General features: G+C 34.8%; 1 protein-coding gene across 1 annotated transcript; it reads left to right on the plus strand.

Annotated features, from left to right (window-relative positions):
• Positions 1-14,896: 14,896 nt before the first annotated feature.
• Positions 14,897-17,834, plus strand: LOC127861479 (uncharacterized). The gene has a single exon (XM_052399981.1). It carries the CDS (start codon positions 15,012-15,014, stop codon positions 17,427-17,429), a length of 2,418 nt encoding a protein of 805 aa, XP_052255941.1. The 5' UTR covers positions 14,897-15,011; the 3' UTR covers positions 17,430-17,834.
• The last annotated feature ends 2,809 nt before the right edge of the window (positions 17,835-20,643 follow it).

The raw sequence follows: 20,643 nt of genomic DNA on the forward strand, positions 1-20,643 counted from the left end.
ACAAAAATAAAATGCGAAATTTGGTGGTTTTTAACATAAAAAAATACATGTTTTTTTTTACCTGAATCATCAGAAAGGTTTCTGATACCTATTGAATACCCCAAAACTGAAACCCTGGGCAAATTCCCATGACTAAAAATGTCTATTTATTTAATTATTCCAGAAATCAGAAGGAAAACTTTCGATTTTGAGTGATTTTACCCAAGCAAATCATAGATATGCACGGCTGTGACACTTCAGAAATGGGTTTTCTGGAAGGATATTAAGTTCTCTTTTCAAATATACACACAAATTCTTGGCCTCAAAACTTGCAATAAACACCAGTGGGCTCTCGGACCATGAGAATCTGCTTTATGGATTTATTTATTAAAGCGGGTGTATACGATTTTTTATATGTGTTTAATCGTAATATATTGATAAAATATGTTACAATAACACAAAATAGGCAAAAAAAATTATACATTAAAGCCGAATTTCATCAAATGCAGCATAGACAAATTAGCGCCCCGAGCCGATTGTGACGTACATATTTTCCTACAATAACCGAAGCATTCGTCTTTATATTAGGATCGGAGATAGTGTTCGTGTGTCGTATGAATAGATATCGTTGCAGGAATTCAAATAAACCGTTAAACTAAGTTTAGATGCACATCGTACATGTATGGTATACATGCTGGCGAATTCGGCTGTACAGCCGTTTTCAATTTCAGAATTAAATATCTAGCTTATTTCGCATTTTTCGACACATGTTCTTCTTAACTTTTATTTTAATTTATATTGAAATATATATACAATAAGTTTTTTACACAGTCTATATAAATTCATAAATATTTGACAAAATCGTATATATCCGCTTTAATAAATTAAATGCATAATTGCCAAAAAAGCATAATTCCCCCCCCCAAAAAAAAAAATGACATTTTGACCTTACAAAAAGTACAAAATTAAAAAAATACTTATAAAAAATGTTTTTCTTGCAAAGATTTTAGATTATCAGCATAATTAGTAATAAAGTATTTTAATATTAAATTTGATTTGTAAAAGATCGCAACAAAAAATCAGCAAATCAATATTTTCTCCTTGTTTTGATAGGTTGGCGGCCATTTTGAAAAATATGAATTGGATCCATAGCCTATTTTGTCTTAAATACTTTAAACTACCAATTAGCAAAGTGTTATAACAAAATTCAGTTGAATACTGTGACCAACAAAGATTTGCCAAAGAGCAATTCAGATCATGATTTAAATTAAACACAAGTAATATGAAAGTCTGCCTATTGGATCCCAGTTAAGACTTATTTGTCAAATCTGCACATTAATTTTCCCTTAGCCATGTAGAATTGGGGACTAAATACCATCAAGTCATGTAAAAAGGAGCAGGGTATAGCACGCTGCTATTGATCTCTTGAGCTTTCACATGAATTTTACGGGTAATTTTCATACAACAAATGATATTATATAGTGTAATGATAAAGCATTATGAGCACAAATTATATCTCTTACTAGTGGTGCAAAAATCATTTAAGTGTCACATTTCAAAAGAAAATTTATATAAAAAGGTATTATTTAAGGACACAATATGTTGAGAATATTATACAAATGAAGGTATCTGTAAATACAAAAAAGGAAAACACTTGCTTACATATCATACGTTCAGTGAGTATTGAAATTATAGATTTGAGTAGGAAAATCCTAATTTTGGTACTTTAGGCGGCCATTTTGAAAGCCATTTTGACTTATATGCAATATTTAATTCATTGTTTGCACGTAGAAACATATTTTAATTAATTAATAACATAAAACAGCTAATTTCAATGCCAAAAACAGAATATTTTAATCAAATATGGCAGTAACATGTAATTTCCTAAATTTTGGCGGCCATCTTGGTGGCCATCTTGAAAATGGCGGCCATCTTGAAAATTGGAGATGGGTCCATAGCTAAAAATTGAATTAAATACTTAAATCTACCATTGTGCCAAGTTTGTTGCTTGTTTTTCAAAAAGTGAACAATCATTTCACCATATGACCCCACTATAATGCATGAACACCCAAGTGCCCGAATATTTCAGAAGAAATAGAAAAGTACTACAGTAGCTTTCGAACAGGGCAACATATATAAGGCGCATAAACACGTGTAAATTACGCTTGGACCATGTATATTAAGAACATTAACACGTGGATGTACTTTTTCTTGTTCGCGTAAACAAATGGTGATCGGAAGATAAAACGGATCGACGTGTTCACAACCCTGACTACCTAACAGTGCGGTTAATTGCTTAGTATAATTGATCCGGACAAAGATTGATCGGTTCACAAGTTTGTTTCGACCATCTTTGCACCGTTTTCGTAGTTGGTCCATTTCCAGTAATTGTATGAACCTTTGTACACAAGAGAATACCGGTACACAATATGCCATATGAAAGGGGCCTTTTCACAGATTTTTGCAGATATTGAAGTTTGTCATTAAATGCTGTATATTGATAAATGTACATATTGGATATATAAAGCTCCAGTAAAAACAAGAATAAAATTAAAGAGTAAAAAGTAACCCTCAACTGGGCTCGAACCACTGACCACTGGAGTAGAAGTCTAACACATAGACCACTCGGCCATCCGTGCTCATACAATATGATGTATTTAATACTTTATATAAGCAATCCTAGTTGTGTCATAAAATATAACAACAACAGAACTTCCCACATTATTCAATCGTTCGCGGTGCAACGATTTATTTTTTTCAGGTTTTAAATCGTCAAAATATGTATGTATATTTTAGAGCACGGAAAATGTTCAGTATTACTGTTTTCATTTCTCCAAAAACGTAAATAGGCCTCTTAAATCCATTAAATAGGTGCAGTATATGTAACGATAAATGATTCCGGCAGGTTAATTTCGTGTTTATGTCGTTAACAATCTTAAGAACATAACGGTATTGTTCGTGTAGCCTTTGGTACAGAACAACTCTTTGTCATTTACCACATAATACCATCCGTTTAAAAATAATTCAAAAATGTACACAAGTTCAATCAAAACAAAAAAGATAAATATAATGTATGATAGTGCAATAAAGATTTGTACAAATACGTCAAATACGTGAATACAGTATTTATTATATATAATTGCGTTAAATAAATAAATTCACATTAACATGTATGAAAACATATTTTAAATTTTTCATAGCTTATTATCTTAGCAATATTTTGTACGAACAATTCACTATACAATACACCTTTACATATTTGGCAGGGCACACGTATATGAATGTTGAAATAGGTATGTTTCTAACAGCACAAATAGGCACTTCTCCATAAGAGGTTTGGATGTGAAAATCCTCCATCACAGTAACGAACGCAGTCGATATATTAACGGTAGTACTGTCGAATATGAAAAAGTCGACCGGTAGGGTATTATTTTCCGAAGTTATACACCCGCAATACGAAGTTGATATGGTATCCTGGAATATAAAAGACGTCCGTATTCCCCACTCTGGATCAGCAGACGATTTATTTCATATCTTCCTATCTTACGGAGGAATCCGAGATAGCCGATGTATCACGATTGCCGTATTCCCGTCTTAGGGGTGTACCTGAACCTATCTGGAGTAAACGCGTTATGGAGTTAACGCGTGTCCCAGGAAAAAGAATCAATTTGTGTAGGTCGCAGAGGCGTTTTGAAGGGTACTTAACCTCGATAACTATATAAAATAACAGTTTAAAATGAAAGACAATTCAGATGAATGATCGCTTGATACATTATGGGCGAAAAGGAGGGGATGTATGCTTTATCCTGGACGGGTGACGATTTTTAATGCGTATTTAGTATTTTTATTTTTTCAACTTTATAAATCAACTGTAGGCAGGTGCGTAGGTGCGTAAGTGGATAAGCCGAGGCACGACTCGGAAAGATCTGTCTGCCAATAAATACAAACTTGTCAGACAAATTACACGTTGCAACGTACAGTATTTGAACTCGAAAGCATCGTTTTTTATTAGGTTGTTTATGTGCGCTTTTTATCATTATACGCCAAAAAGCGCAAACGATATACCCATTTATTGATCACTTCAGCAAGTCCTCAATGTATGCCATTTTGATCACCCAATGTACAGCGTCCATTGTCGTGCAGTTTGCGTTGTGCGCCGTCAACTTTTATATCGTTAATTCATTAGAGCAAGCATTTTTGCTAAATATTGACGAAACATCTAAGCCCTTGTAGAATCTGTGTCATGTAAGGTAAAAAACTATGTAAGTAGGTATATTAAAAAAAAATTGTACCACTCTAGGAAAAAAATTATTACGAAACTTGGTTATGTAATAATGGTCATCTTGACTCAGTCTTGATGAAAAAATTGGTTACAATTTATATCTTTCTAATTTGGGTCACGTGTGTTGAAAATAAAAGCCACATGTTTCATCCAAACTTGATGACATTTGATAATCTTGTTTATCTTGACACTCTCTAGGCCAAATTGGTATCTTGGCCACGTGCGTTATAAAGCTGGGTCACTAGGTAAAGTCATACGAAGCACTACTACCATTCTGGAAGCAACATTCATGATTAAATCTTAATGAAACTACATGTAGTTTATCTCGACAATACTGCGGCTAAGTTCGAAAATAGGCCATGTATGTAAAAAAGTCACCTAGTCATATCTTAAAATTACAAGATTGTTCCCACGTAAGAAGAAACATGTATGACTCATTTTGGAGGAAATCAGTCAGAATGTTTGAATTGACAATTTCAAGGTCATGTTCGAGTCGGGGTTAAGTGCGTCTAAAATACTTGGTCACGGTGGTAAAATCTTGGAAAAACGTTTTTTTCCACTCTAGAAGCCTAAATGATTACTCGATCTTGTCAGAATGTCTATAATAAAAATATCTATGACTAGTCACACGGGTCCAAAAGCTAGGTCAAACGTTAGGAAAACCTTGTTACGATTCTATAAACCATATTTAAGACATGATCTTGACGAAACTTGATCAGTATATTGACATTATTAATGATATGTTTTAATACGAATAAAGTGAATTCGAAAACTATGCCACCAGGTCAAGTCTTCACCATTTAGTGTGCATTGATCTCATATGAGCGCTGATTGTTGCATGATTATAGCAAGCTGCTCCTATGCCACCAGGTCAAGTCTTCACCATTTAGTGTGCATTGATCTCATATGAGCGCTGATTGTTGCATGATTATAGCAAGCTGCTCCTATGCCACCAGGTCAAGTCTTCACCATTTAGTGTGCATTGATCTCATATGAGCGCTGATTGTTGCATGATTATAGCAAGCTGCTCCTATGCCACCAGGTCAAGTCTTCACCATTTAGTGTGCATTGATCTCATATGAGCGCTGATTGTTGCATGATTATAGCAAGCTGCTCCTACAAAATATCCTCCGTTAAGAATGTGCTTAAATTTCAAGAACATAATCATTGCCACAATTACCAATACGATACTTCTTCTGTATTCAATATTGTGTGAATTGTTCCTTGTATGAAGTTGTTTATGCGGAATTCGTAGTATTCTGCCTCTAAAATATGCACTGCTATGCCCCGTCTTCAACTTATTCAGGAAACGGACTCGAGAGCGTTTATATAAGCCTAAGGCTTTCGATGCAATCGAACTAAAATAAATAGGTTTAAACTAACTTATTGGGTGCCTAACTAAGTCTTGCTATGCACCAACCCCTTAATAATATGAAGCTATCTGATGTTAACACCATACCTTAATGAAAAAATAACAACCATGCACTGTTGAATATCCGCAGAGTTTTGTTTCCGTTATGTATTAAAATTACTGACTATGTCCTAAACAATCAATTCGGACATTTGTTACTAAAACACCATCTAGCTTCATTACAATTGGCTTCATGTCAGCTCTGTACACAATTCATTATTTTTAGAAATCCTTGCAAAATTTTAAAACGCGGAACGTTTTATGTTGATAGCCATAAGTCACGCCCATTATTGTTTTACTTGTATCGCAATATAAACTGTTGAATTGCGCCCATTTGATGCTGTGAATCAATTACTTTCCTGTAATTTCTCTTACAGTATTATAACCTTTTGTTACACATTACGACTTCGAAGAATTACTATTGGTTTTGCTATAGCTTGGCATCATTTGGACAACGTGTCCATTTGCATGTACATGTATATAAATGCTTTACCACTTTTATAGCGACTTCTTCACATTTTGCAGTTTCGCCAAATGAAAATGTACACAAGTGATATATTCCAAAAAGAACGTGAGCATTGTATTCAAACAAGCAAAATAAACACTCCCAACTAACAAAATGTTAAAAGCATTTATTTGTTTATTCATATTCATCAACCGACCTAGTGAACATTATATAGCCTGTTTTACTGTTATTTTTAGTATTCAAAACTATTCCGAATGAAAAAATTATTTGTCATTCAATTAATTTACTGATATGCTTAAAATATACGAAAATCTGTGAACAATTCCATTTTAAGACATGTCATATTGTATTGAATTCGGAAATCTGGTTTCTCAAGATACATTTTACAAACTCAGGACGCAACACATTTTACACGAATAAGTAATTTACACTAATACTCCATTTTGGAGAATTAAACACAATTTTTAATACATAACAAACTGTTCATATTTGAGATGTAGGCAAGTGGTATAAACCTCATACATACAATGTATCTAATTTGTATGCATTTCAGCATATGCGTCAACTATAAGAAAGAGAAAAGAATCAACAGAATAAGCTCACTAAAGAGTTTAGTATAAACAAAACAAAAAGCGTACGTGTAATGGTGTGTGTTTGTATTTAATGCTGTATATTTTCAGCTCAAAAACGTACTTTTATATGAGTCACTATTGACAATATCTAACTTCATGTACATGTAAAATATTCAATGTATTTTCGTATCGTTTATATGAAAGTGTTTAATGATTTTAGCCAAATGATTTACTATCAATAAAAACGAACTTACATTAACTGTGCAATACACTACGGAGTTCGAGGGGAAATGTAACGTTCCTCTGGATAACATGTGATTCGTCAAAAAGAAGATTACTTGTGTGCAATATTTAATTAAATAGCTTCCATCAATCTTGTGGTGTATACCGGATTAGTTGAATACAATCGCCTACCACCCGTAAATCTCCTGTAGATCAATTGCTATATGGTGGTTGTGATATGCGGATCGGCATTCATCATCAGCACGGGGTCTCTCTGTTGTCAATTTTTTGCCCCTGAGCCATGGATATCTCGGGTGGTTTGGCACACCGTAGCTACGCAGTGAATGTCGACAGCTCTACTTCTCGCCTCAGCCACAACGACATGGACGACCGCTTTGCAGCTCGGCTCAGTTTCCGCCGCCTATCTCTGCCAGTAGACCCGACAGCTGACATCAGTCGCTACACGGATCGTGCACACAACGCTATATCGCCTACTTCTATGGGGAACAACCAAGTACGCCAGCCTCTTTGGTTGCAAGCTTCTATCCTCGGATGACATGCTTGTAATATATTCCTCGTCTGTGTCAGGTCTGAAATTGCTCCAGATGACCGGTAGTGTGCAAAATGTTTGAATCAATTGTTTATGTTGTTCAAACTGTCTTTTTTATGAGATATAACTATCAGGAACAGAAACATGTGGGCACACGTGAACAATAATGATTGATGATAAGTATCTGCCTTATTGTTTGCAGTCACGGTGGCAATTTGAATTAGGGTATCATAGGCATTGATTGTCTTGACTCAAGCTGGGCTATAGTGGATAATACAACATCAAAAGAAGGAATGATAGAAAGTCAGTTTGTGAGTTTGAATTGAATAAAATAACGTGGTAGATCTTGAAAAGATCTTTGCTGCATTCCAACCAAACCTTGTTCGTCTGGATCTGCGTTTAATTGGACTTCGGGGTTGATAAAAACATTTTGTTGGATATGTTCCTGGTACTTTTTGAAACGTTTATTCTCTTGCCTTAATTGGCCAGTCGACTTCCATGTCTTTTCGTTCGAGCTTCTAGACGCAAAAACCTTTTCCAACGGCCTATTTTATAAAACTTAATGTGAACAACGGTCAAATCTGCAGTAATCATAACGAGAATCAACCACAAGCATTGCTAAAGCTATGACAGAGTTAACTATACAATACATTATTATTCAAAGAGAAGCTACGATCGCATTGTAGTCATACTTGTGTGAGCTTGTCGAAGTACCTGAACATGGGAAGAAATGAAGACATGAAGGAGGTTAATGTATTTGTGTAACTCAGTACAAGGAACTGAGTGTGTTTGTTGCACGGTTAAGTAAACGCAAGCGAAACGAAAACTGCTAGCAGTTGGAGAAAGTAAACTAAAAACCTGGAACATTGCACACATCCATATAAAGTCATTTTCGCGTTTACTTGTTTTTTCAATACATTTTATGAAAGCAAGTGGAGACTTGACAGCAGTTTCTACGCGCGCGCGCTGTCATGGCGAGTTCACCGATGGTGATGAAAAAGATCTTGTTGAGCTTTAAGGGGCATTTTCACGTTTGATAAAATAAAATAAAAATATGTTTCAGATTCGCAAATTTTCGCGGTAGTTGTGCTATTTGTGAGGAAACAGTAAACATGAACATATACCATGCTCTAAAATATCCATTATTTGCATATTTTTTGACGATTTAAAACCCGGCAAATTATAAAGCGTTGCAACGCAAAAAACATTTAATAATTTGGAGGGTTCTGTTGTTGTCGTTATAGTTTTTGATTCTACGAGGGTTGCTTATATACAATATTAAATTCCTTAATTCATGGTATGAGCTATGATGGCCGAGTGGTCTAAGCGGTAGACGTTTACTCCAGGGCTCCAGGGGTCAGTTGTTCGAGTCCAGATGAGGGTAACTTTTTTCCTTTCTTAAATTTTATTCTTGCTTTTTTACTGAAGCTTTTTAGATCAAACGTTCACATTTATCTATATAAAGCATTTAATGACAAACTTCAATATATGCCAAAATCTGTGAAAAGGCCCCTTTAGAAGACAAGATGAGAATGGACCTAAAAAAACTATTGCCCAATAGGTTATTTGTCGATTTGGGGAGATTTTCAGAATAACAGAACATATAGTTTATTTGCGACTAAGCCTATACAGGTCATCGTCAAAAAATAAAATAAAATCAACCAATCATAAATACACATGCGTCATATTAAATGCATTTAAAAAATATATGATTCTTGTTATAATGCAATGTGTAAAAAAAATGCTCTTCATTGTTAAAGTAAAGTTTAATAGAATGTTTCAAATCCGTTATTGATTGAGAAACGTTCACGCAGTTTGAAATTATATACACACATTTCAATTCTGGGGAAAAAAGATCTCATGAAGTTATATATTTTCGGCGCTAAGTTTAAAGACATTTTATACAGAATACAAAAGAGTAGAGAATCATATCTTATTGCAATTGGTAGTCAATACGTGCATATGACGTCGTTCTTTTTGTGAAGAACTGTGTTTGTTAATTCACCTTTGATTGACTAAACATTGGAGAAAGGAGCAGATCGTGAATACACGTATTCGGTCACCTCACCTCTTGACAGGTTTTATCTGGAAAACTATTCGAATATTTCTTTAAGAACGCAGAAAGTTTCCGGTCCGTCCGTTTAATCGTTGTCGTAAACCGCCAAAATAAAGACAATTTTGTGCTTTGCTATTCCTTTTGTTTTTGACTGTTTTTTTAATTCGTGCTGGTGATTCACTGTCAGGAGGTTTTAAGAGGTTAAACACTATTATTGTTCCAATTAGTTCAGACAAAAATATATCGACTGTTCATAAAGTTCGACCAATGTGCAATCAAATTGTTTAGTAAATTGTGTACTGCGTGCTATGTTTGCAGATCACTTTATATCTTCTTTTATTCGTTCGTGTTTATTTCAAAACTGCCGAGCTTACGTTTTTGCAGTAAATTGTTAATCCGTAATCGGATATCTATTTTGGCTTTGCGTTGCTTTATTATGTTTTTATAATGATCACCGGCTTTGGACAGAACTACACTTCATTTTTGTCTGGCACTGTGGCTGCCTGCAAAGAACTCGAAAACAATATATAATGCCCGTAGTTTAACGTATCCTCATGCATATGTGATGATATGTTGCCGTTTCTACATTATTAAAAACTCTGTTTGCCTTAATATGTTTGCATAAGTTTCATCAATAACCAAAGAAAAGCAATACGCACCTTTGTACCTTTATTAAAATTATTAGACCTAAAATTTGAATGCGTCTGTAATTTATTTAATCTTAAAAGTACTGCCTATACAGTTATTGATTTATTGACAATAACTCTATCGGTCTATACTGATTAGATTATCTATTTTCCTACAAATGTTAATATAAATTATTTCTGCTATGAGGGATCGGTACGAGTCATTTAATTTTTTATTGAGTTTTTAATTGAGGAATATTTATAAAATCTCATAAGAAAATAAGTGATGAATAACAATTCACGGTGTGTTGTTGTTTAGAATTATTAAATTTATGAAATAAGTGCTGAAAAACAATTCACTGTGTGTTGTTGTTTAGAATCGTTAAATTTATGATATCTTTACTGCTACATAATCATTTCTTCTGGGTTGTTCTGTACGACTACAATAGATTATTCCCTTCATTATGTTATAATGTTTGTTTCGGCTGCTTGCAAGCTGTATTCCTTATTTGTTAGTTACAAATACTAAACTAATACACGTGTGCGATTTACACGGAGGATAGATTTACGTCCAGCGCTAGCTAAGCTAGAATATTGAAATACAACGACATTATATATATATATTCCGAATAGACACATGATGTATTGCCTTGCTTACATCAACTTATTTAGTTATATATATATATATATATATATATATATAGATATATATATATATATATATATATATATATATATATATATATATATATATATATATATATATATATATATATATATATATATATATATATATATATATAAAATATTTTTTCAAGGGGGTCGCGCATAAATCTATATCTATATTGACTTTATAACGGTTTAAAATGCAAAAATGTACGTGTATATTATATAGAGAATTGTGCACGATTGCTTCACATATCGATATGCATAAATATATGTTAATATGTTTGTTGAATCTCACTTTGTATCGCACTTTCTCTCAACATTTTTATTGCAAAAAATATTCCACATTCAAACTTGCTACCATAGCTACATACTCATATAAATGCCGGGTACAAACTAAGTTTATTAATCATGGCGGTTTTGATGAGGAAAATAAAACTGACATTTTACCACTAGAACAATCGCCGGACGAAATATTCTCAACACGTGCATGTATTCCAACTAGAATTGCTGCATTGTTTGGAAAGGATCGATCAGTATGATCAAAAGTCAAGAGTTCCATAGGTTGTAGGTATTTTCATTTATTATATTCATTCCAACAGGGTTTAGTTATTGAATGAATAACACTTAATGATGTTAGAAATATACAAATAAATAAAGATGTATAAAAATAACCATATTGGCCATATATGATTACTGGAATATACGTAATGTTTAAGAAATACATCTAACGTATTATGAGCAAATGATAGTTTACTTTTTTTTAAAGATTATTGATTGTAAGATTTACGTCAAGTTATTGTTAACATATTGTAGCTTAATTACCCGTTAATGAAGATCGCTCCATACCGTGGGAGCGTTCTTAAGATCTCCCACAAAGACACTAAGTACAGTTCTAGTCACAGGAAAGGGACTCAATAGCGTTTCAAATAAGCCTGAGGCTTTCGATGCAATCGAGCTAAAATAAATAGGTTTAAACTAAACTAAAGAAGATGTAAATCATAGCCATCATGGGCATGCTGTTTGCAATTATAAATCATGTTATTGTGCGTTGATCATACCTACTATTGAAAAGCATCATCAAGTTCACTTTTACATTACATTCTGAAGACATACATAATGGCAAACAAAAAAAACACATTTTAAATCTATTATTATTTTATGCAAATTGGCCTAATGGTGGTCGAAAATTTATCATTTAAATATTCATTTTTACGACGTGAATACTTCAAAATAGAAATGCGGTCCAAAAAGGCACAGTCCTAAATTTTAGTTCACTGCATAACTATACTTTTTTATGAAAAGAATACAGCCTGTAAGTAAACCACGCATAGCCATTATTAATTTAAAAAATTACTTGGACAGTGTTTAAACGGTGTACACAAAATGAAAACAGTTCTTTTTTCATGGGATAAACCAAACTTGAACCTCAATAATCCCTTTTAACTCATACCCGTAGCCAGGGGGGGGGGTGCGTTGGGTGCGTTCGCACCCAATGTTTTTTGGCGAGTAAAAAAAATTGTTGAACTATAAGATGCACTGAACTTTATTCGACACAAAAACAAGTGTTTATATTTTCCCGGAATCCATTGAGTATTCGTATTTAAGCGTTACAGTAATTTTGAATTCAATATGCTACCGACAGGAAACAGAGAACATTTTAGATTATTATTAACGGAATGTTATGCCAGCTTCCGAAAATGACGGAAATCAAAAGACACCCGTCGACTATTGCCGAAGACTAATGAGTAACTGGTTAATAATTTTGCATTATACCACGATTTATAACAATTAACGATTATACACAGCATTTTTGACAGACTGCGTTGTATTTTTGTTATATCCCCGTACAACCATTTTTGTATCACCTTAAGGGTTTTCAGACAAAAAATATCAGCTATGCTCAAGACAGGATAAATTGTTCGTTGTTGTATGGCAAGAAAACAAATCATTTCTAAAAAGCAATGCAGCTTTTTTTTTGTAGTTTACCAACACCTTATGGCATCTGTTCTGTTCCACATACAAAACTGCCCACAATGTTTTAATTATGTCAAACTTGACACTAAGAAATATGTCATACTCTGAAACAGTTGTAATAATGAATTTTAAACGTTATAACATATATGATCAGGTGGATATTTACGTTAAATGTTCATTAACTGTGACGGATCTTGAACATACGGGCAAATAAGTCCATATTTTTTCTGCAACGTCCTGTTATACATTTATAAGGGCTTTGAGACGATAGGACCAGTAGTTTGTGGTTAAAGGGTCTTCATGAAGCCGTAATCGTTCTATTCTGAAATTCGTTTTGAAAATAATAACAAATTTGTTTAAAATAATTTTTTTAAATACAAGAAACAAGGTATTTTTTTTTATTAATGTTTAGTATTGATGCAGATAAGAGAAGACCCAGTTTTGTTAATCAGTTTTTGTTGTACAAAACACTATTATCACGTTTAGAGCAATGCTAGGCCTCGGGTACTATCCATAGTAGCAGACAAACAGTTGTTTTGATTTCCTTTTAATTTGCTTGATTTAGGAATGGTAGAATTTTGGAATGGTAAAATACATCAAGAATCCAATAAATATTGATATTGTATACCGTTCTAATTGTTGATGTCATATTCTATCAATATGTTGTTGCATATGTTAACAAAGTGTGTGCGCGCATACTAGCTTCGGGTATAAAATACTAGTAATATATTTCCGTGACTGATAAAAAAAGGTAGTTATTGAGAAACGGCAGTGGGGAAAACATGTACTAGTATGTTATATCATATTCATGTCGATCAGTCACTGAGTATAGTCAATTAATGTGAATTTTCATATAAAAATGCTCTATAACTTCAGTCTCTGAATTCAGATAAAAAGCCACCAAAATGCAGGGTTTTACTTTTCATTTTCAAAATTTTCTAGAGGGGGAACCTCCAAACCCCCGATTACAGGAAGGGGACAACCCCTCCCCCACCTACCGCCACGCCACTTCGTTGCTCAATGACAATTGTTGATGGGAAAATTCGCACCCCCCTTTTCAAAACTCTGGCTACGGGCCTGTAACTGCACATTAAAATATCTGGTTTTATGGCTTATTCTTAATATGAAAACGTTTACCTTTTTGGGACATTAAGCTATATATTCTAACCTTTTTTCGAACGGCGTACTAGTATCTTTTGGCCAATTACTTTCCCTATTTCTGTTTACAGTCGTCACTGAAACTTTACGCGTATTTAAACATGTTTTCATAGCATAGACGTAAGTTATAAATAATATCTGGCTTTATAAAAGCATGTTTATTTTCTTCAATTCTTCAGTCGTCAGTGTTTTTATGAATGATATGGTATTCGTTTCGTCGAGAAGGAAATTTAAGGCTAACTTTAACCCATGTTTATAAATGTTTAAAACTTCCTCTTTGTCGGTGTGAAATGAATTCGTTTGCCTAATCCATTTTTTTACATGAACACACAACTACGGAAGCCTGATTGTCACATAAATCATACATTCTGTGCGAAACCGATTATAGTCAATTTCCACGGCTAACAAAGATAAATTACACATAATGCGCTTAAACAGTTATAATAACATAATAATTTGTACACTAATGGCAATACGTGATCTACAATTTACTACGTGTCGTATTTCATCAATTATGACTTTTTCGTGATTAGTTAAAAACAACTCGCCTTTCTGATATTATCATTGCAAAACACTTCATTGTGGCGGTTTAACTAAAAGAAACATCGCTACATTGGTTTCTCTTCATGCGTACCGGTATATCTTTAATTTCCGTTTAAAGAATCGTTAACAGTTGTAAGTCTTTGCGTTGAAAACTTTGTAAAGATAATTTTGATCAGTAAATCGTTAATAGTATTATTTTATCGATAGATTGCTTGAAATGTACCATTTCTGTTAATATATTTGTCAATACGTTAATTATGATTGAATGTGAATGAAAATGATATTGAAACATATTTTACACAGTTATTGGAAGCCATGCAATACAAGTTACAAACTGGTGACTTGTGGACCTTCCGTACAATCATATCAAATGCCTCTATGAGACGGTGTGCTCTCTTCCCTATCTCTTTAGCTGATATCGTTTTAACGTAGAGGACGCGTATGTTCGCAGTGACAGAAAATATACAATAAAGGAACAGACTGAATAAGACAGAGACAGAAAAATGCAATATTGGCAAGCAGTGTTAATGCTACTGTTAGTAACATGTTATTGTTCCACCATTGGGTTGGAACATGACATTAACGTAACAAACACTTGCAGGGTAACTTTAAACAAGACTAGCGCGTTGTTTCTTGCAAAGTCATTCGCCGCATTCCAGCCTAACTTTGCACGGCTACAACTATTTTTCAACAACAAAAATGTGAACTACACATCGGATGTCATATTACCGTTTTACTGGGTTTGGACGTTCAACAGCTTGGAAGGATTATTCACATACTTAAAATGGCCTCTGGATTACCCAGTCCTCTCACTTGGATTGTTGGACGCGAAGACTTTGCCGGCGAATCATTTTCTGGTTCTGGAGGTTGAAGACGAGAATGACTGTAGTTTAACAATAGGTGAACCAGAATCAACAAAGAGCATTGCTGAAGCTCTAAAACACTTCACGCATACATACATTGAGCCAAATAGAAACGATAAATTTGTGGACTATTCATATTGGTGCTATAGGGCGGATATACCGGGTATTGCTAACACCAGAGCTTACCAACTGCGAGTTTATACGGGATATCCTATTCAGATTACAAAATATGTCTGCTGCCACACTGAGCACAACTTGATTAATGCGAGCGACAATTTCGTTAAGTGCGATGGGAGAGAATACGTTCAGAATCTAGAAAGTTCGGTTTTTCCATATATGCTAGGTGTGCTTGCATTCATTTACTTTCCAATGGCGTTTATGGAGGCATGTGGTGCCTTGATAGCAATATCGACGCCTATGGGTAATCAAGACGAACATTACGATGGTGATGAACTCGATTTAATTGGATCACCAACGCAGGAGGAGTACGTTTATCTCGACGGTTCGGTGCCAATTTCGTTCACAAGTTTAGTCGGCGGAATGTTCGGTTTGTGGAAAACTCACCCCGTTTTAGTATCGAGATTCAGGCGGATTGTATTTGTTTGTTTGCTTCCTTGTTTGATATACATTCGCCTCTTCGTGTATCATAAATATCTCGACAAAGAGGTAATGGCTCTTTTAAAGCATAACTGTCCGATTGGGTATATATCTATGTTAGGGGGATTTCAGAAAAGTAGAGAGGTGTTTCTTCCGGCCCTTGGAGGTCCATTTATACTTCTGTTGTCATATTATATTTCGAGCTTTTTCTTTATTATTTTGCCATCAGATTGCAATCAGATAATAGAAAAAGGTGTACCCCAAGAAAACCATATCTGGAACAAGTCGCTTCTATGTTTGAATGTTGTAACTATTGAAAAATATTCCCATACTCACATCAGTAACAAAGTTGGGTACATGAAAGCTTATGCTTTTAGCTCTGGGTCAATATCCATGCTTACTAATCCATCATTTTGGAGTTATATTGTAAAGCTTCAGATGAACAGACTGAAAGCTTTATATAATCTCTTCTGCAAGAAGAGGATCGGATTTTTGCTCCTTATCGTTGTGCCATGTTTCATTGTGTTTGCAATTGTAGAAATAACACTTTCCGTTGTGTTTTCCGGTTTTCCGGTAATCAACTGGATGTACATCGTTATGCGAGGTTACACAAAAATACTTGTTGAGATGTTCCGTACACAAATATTGCTTTCCAAAGTTGGACATTTTACATTATTAAAATTCATATTCAGTTTTTTAATTGGGATTGTTTTCGCATATTTTGTTTTCAGCGTATGCTCTATTTTTATGGATTCCTTCGTGTTCCTGTCAGAGGTTTTAATTTTCAGTTTCCTCGCTGTATTGGTTTACCCGTCTTTTTCGTTCGGATATTTGTTCTTCGGTATAGTGTTGATCTACTATGTTTTTAAAATGATCGCCGGGTTTGGGAAAGACTATGCCGAGTTTTTGGCTGATATAGTAGATGCATGCAAAGAACTGGACAATGACCCGTTTGGGGTTCAAATGGTTGGCGATACAATAATTGTTTCCGATAACCGGTTCAACACTGTCAAGCAACTACAATGCAACGACATGACTGTAGAACTGACCACGCAACAACGAAATGCCATACGTTGTTCCACCAGACGTAAGGCAACTTGGTTGCATTATAAGAATCACGCCATTGGAGTTTCTAAGGCTTTGTTTATGAAGCTGGTCGATGTTCATCGTCCAGTTCATATCAAAGTTGCGCAAGGAGTCTTAAAACTTGGACTAATAGTCGTTTTAATTTTATTCACTGCTAGTGTCCTCAGACAGAAACCGCACACAGTTGTCAATGGTATATCTGAAGTGATGCATGTTGTGTTCGTATTGGTCATCGGTGCTTTACCAAAGATACTGGAAATAGCGATTGAACACGCGGATCACTCAGTCCAGAAAGAGATTCTTCTGAGAAAACTTAAGGTCGACATTATCAGATACATTGACTCAGATGCAGAATTGGTTAACGTTGAGCATTGAAATGTTGATATGCATATGTATATTACCACAATTTTGAGATGTGATTTATAATTTAAATATGTTTACTTCTTTATGTTTGTGATTCAACGCTTCATACGAAAATTCGTGCACACATTTATAACAATATTTAGCAATACGTATTAACGCTTTTGAAATCAAATGCTAATTTTGCGTTTTAAATATATATATACATTTGTGATGTTCAAGAATGTTTTGATTTGTTCCCTTTAAACATGGAACTAATTACTCACATACAAATGTATTGCACAAGGGCGACAGCGATTTAATAGTAAAAGTAGTGAATGTTATCTCAGACAAATTATGCCATATTTTCATGCGTTTTGTGCATTATTACTACCGGCTTACTTTTGTGTACAGTAAAAATATAAATAATTACGCAGAATCCGTTTAGATTTCATTGTTTTGTAATTTATACCTTCTCGACGACAGCAACCCAACGGTACATAGGAGTCTCGTGTAGCTAGGTAGATCCAACGGTTTATAGGAGTATCGTGTAGATACTTAATGACAAATAAAAAAATATCGCTTGTATCAATTATTTCGTACAAGATATTGTTTCTAGAGGTTCACTATAATTGTATTTAACCCTTTACAACCACTGCAATAAGGCACAAAGTGTGGGATATAAGATTATGTACCAAAATATATATGACAAACCATAGACAGCCGAGGTATTATAGTATATGCGTTAGGAAGGTTATGCTGTCAGTTAGGGATACAGGTAAGATGGGGTGCGGTATCTTTTAAAATTAATCGGAAGCGTGTTCCGCTTGTGCAGTGTGCTTCATTCATATCCTTCTGTGTATCTAAAAATAATACGACATGGAAGTAATGTAATTCCCTTTTTTTCCATATTCATTTTGTTAGTGTTTGTACTATTTGAAGATTTTATGTACCGTTGTATTTTGTTTATTTTGTTCGTTCCATAATCCCGCTCTTTCTTGAGCATTCAAATATCCTGATCAGATAATGTTTGAAATGAACAGCAACCTCTTACAATTTAAACAATTAGGCTCTCGCCTAATGAAATAAAATACTGTGTGAAGAGTGCGACACACCGACAGCTGCGTTGATATTTTATACTTACAGCCAACACTTATTTTAAAATTAGGACGGACGCGCTTGATTTTTAAAACAAAGCTTTAATGGCAAACAGTAACTCAACACCAGAGTACCAGAAACACAACAATTACCATAGTAACATAATCCCTCCTTTGAAAAAAAGATTTAGAAAAAAAACGCTGAGACATTTTTATAGGGACTCTTATACCAATTTGAATATTACTTGAAAAGCAGAAGTTACTAACTGCTGTTTGCGTCCATGCTTGTGCTTCGGAAACAAAATCATACGATACCTAAAAACTTTTTAGTTGTTTTTAAAGCCGACTATCGTTTGAACAATAAAGACCGAAACAAATGTACCGGATTTTAGATACCAAACACGCAATGATACATGCGTTAAAAATTTACTCCACATACGATTCGCTTTTGTTCTAAACGCCGACAGAAAGTTACGGAATACCGTTATGCCATCGTGGTTAAAATCAAGAGGGCGAGAATGCGATAGTGCGATAATACGATGACTACAGTGCGACAATACGATGACGACAGTGCGACAATACGATGGTGAAAATGCGATAGTACGATGGCGAGAACGCGATAGTACGAAGACGACAATGCGACAGTGCGACAATACGATGGCGACAGTGCGATAGTACGATTGCGACAATGCGATAGTCATATCGTACTGTCGCCATCGTACTATCGCATAGTCGCCATCGTATTGTCGCACTGTCGCCATCGTATTGTCGCATTGTCGCCATCGTACTATCGCGTTCTCGCATTCTCGTATTGTCGCCGTCGTTCTATCGCACTGTCATCATCGTAGTGTCGCACTGTCGTCATCGTATTGTCGCACTGTAGTCATCGTATTATCGCACTATCGCATTGTCGCCATCGTACTATCGCACTGTCGCCATCGTATTGTCGCACTGTCGTCAACGCACTGTCGCATTGTCGTCATCGTCCTATCGCGTTCTCGCATTCTCACCATCGTACTATCGCATTTTCGCCATCGTATTGTCGCACTGTCGTCATCGTATTGTCGCATTGTCGCCATCGTACTATCGCGTTCTCGCATTCTCGCCCTCTTGATTTTAATGTGTAACCACGAAGAGTCTAACGGTATTCCGTAGAAAGTATCTAGTGAAAGATTTTGTTTTCCTCTTAAAGGGGCCGTTCAACAGATTTTGGCTTTAAATGCTTTATATTGATAAATTTAAACATTTGAACTAAAAATTTCCAGTAAAAAAACCCAAGAATACAATTTTAAAAATGGAAAAAAGTAACCCTCAACAAGGCTCGAACAACTGACCACTGGAGTCCTGGATTAAATAGTCTCCAGCCTAGACCACTCGACCATCCACGCTCATACTTAGAAATGATGTATTTTTTTAGCTATATAAGCAATCCTCGTAGTTCCCCAAAATATTGTTTCGCGTCTCACGACGCTTTATCTGTTGGACGGCCCCTTTAAGGAAAATAAACATCGTTGTCACCTGCTCGAAATTCATTCTTTGTATCTTAAGTCTAAAGTATCAATAAGAAAAGTTTAAGAGCTATATAACAGAATGAGTAATCGTGTGATAGTCGAGGTGGCGACGTCTATGACGAGATACTAGTAGGTATTTTTCGCCGTTAAATACGTCTATTAATTGTATTAATTTGTTAAATGTCGTTCACTTTCCAGCCATAGCAGCAAGAAAGTGATAATCGTGTATTGCGTATCAATATTCGCTCTATATCTCGGCTTTACTCGCCCCGAAATTTCTTAGCGGGATAACACAATTACAGCTCCCGCTAAGAAAAGATTTAAAGCGATTTTTAATACAATATAAACGCTCATCACTTTTGCACTGATATGGTCGGAAAGTGAGCGGCATTTAAAAATTAAACAAAAGTAATACGGGTATGAAACGGCAAAAAAATCTTGTTACGGCACACGGACGTTGACATCTTGACTTTCTTTTGATCGTTACGTGATACCCTCTATGTAAGGCGCTGGCTCTCACAAGACAATTGCATACTTCTGATTAGAGTTGCACTCATGTGTGCTACATTGAAATGTTGGTCATCTTTAAACAATATGTGCATTTTAATTTTGTTTGTTTATGAATTCAGTTTACATTTCAAC

The sequence above is a fragment of the Dreissena polymorpha genome, chromosome 16, assembly GCF_020536995.1.
Source record: "Dreissena polymorpha isolate Duluth1 chromosome 16, UMN_Dpol_1.0, whole genome shotgun sequence".
Lineage (NCBI taxonomy): Eukaryota > Metazoa > Mollusca > Bivalvia > Myida > Dreissenidae > Dreissena > Dreissena polymorpha.

Bases quoted from the DNA above. Each gene is read 5' to 3' on its own strand.
- LOC127861479 (XM_052399981.1), top strand. From the start codon at position 15,012: ATGCAATATTGGCAAGCAGTGTTAATGCTACTGTTAGTAACATGTTAT.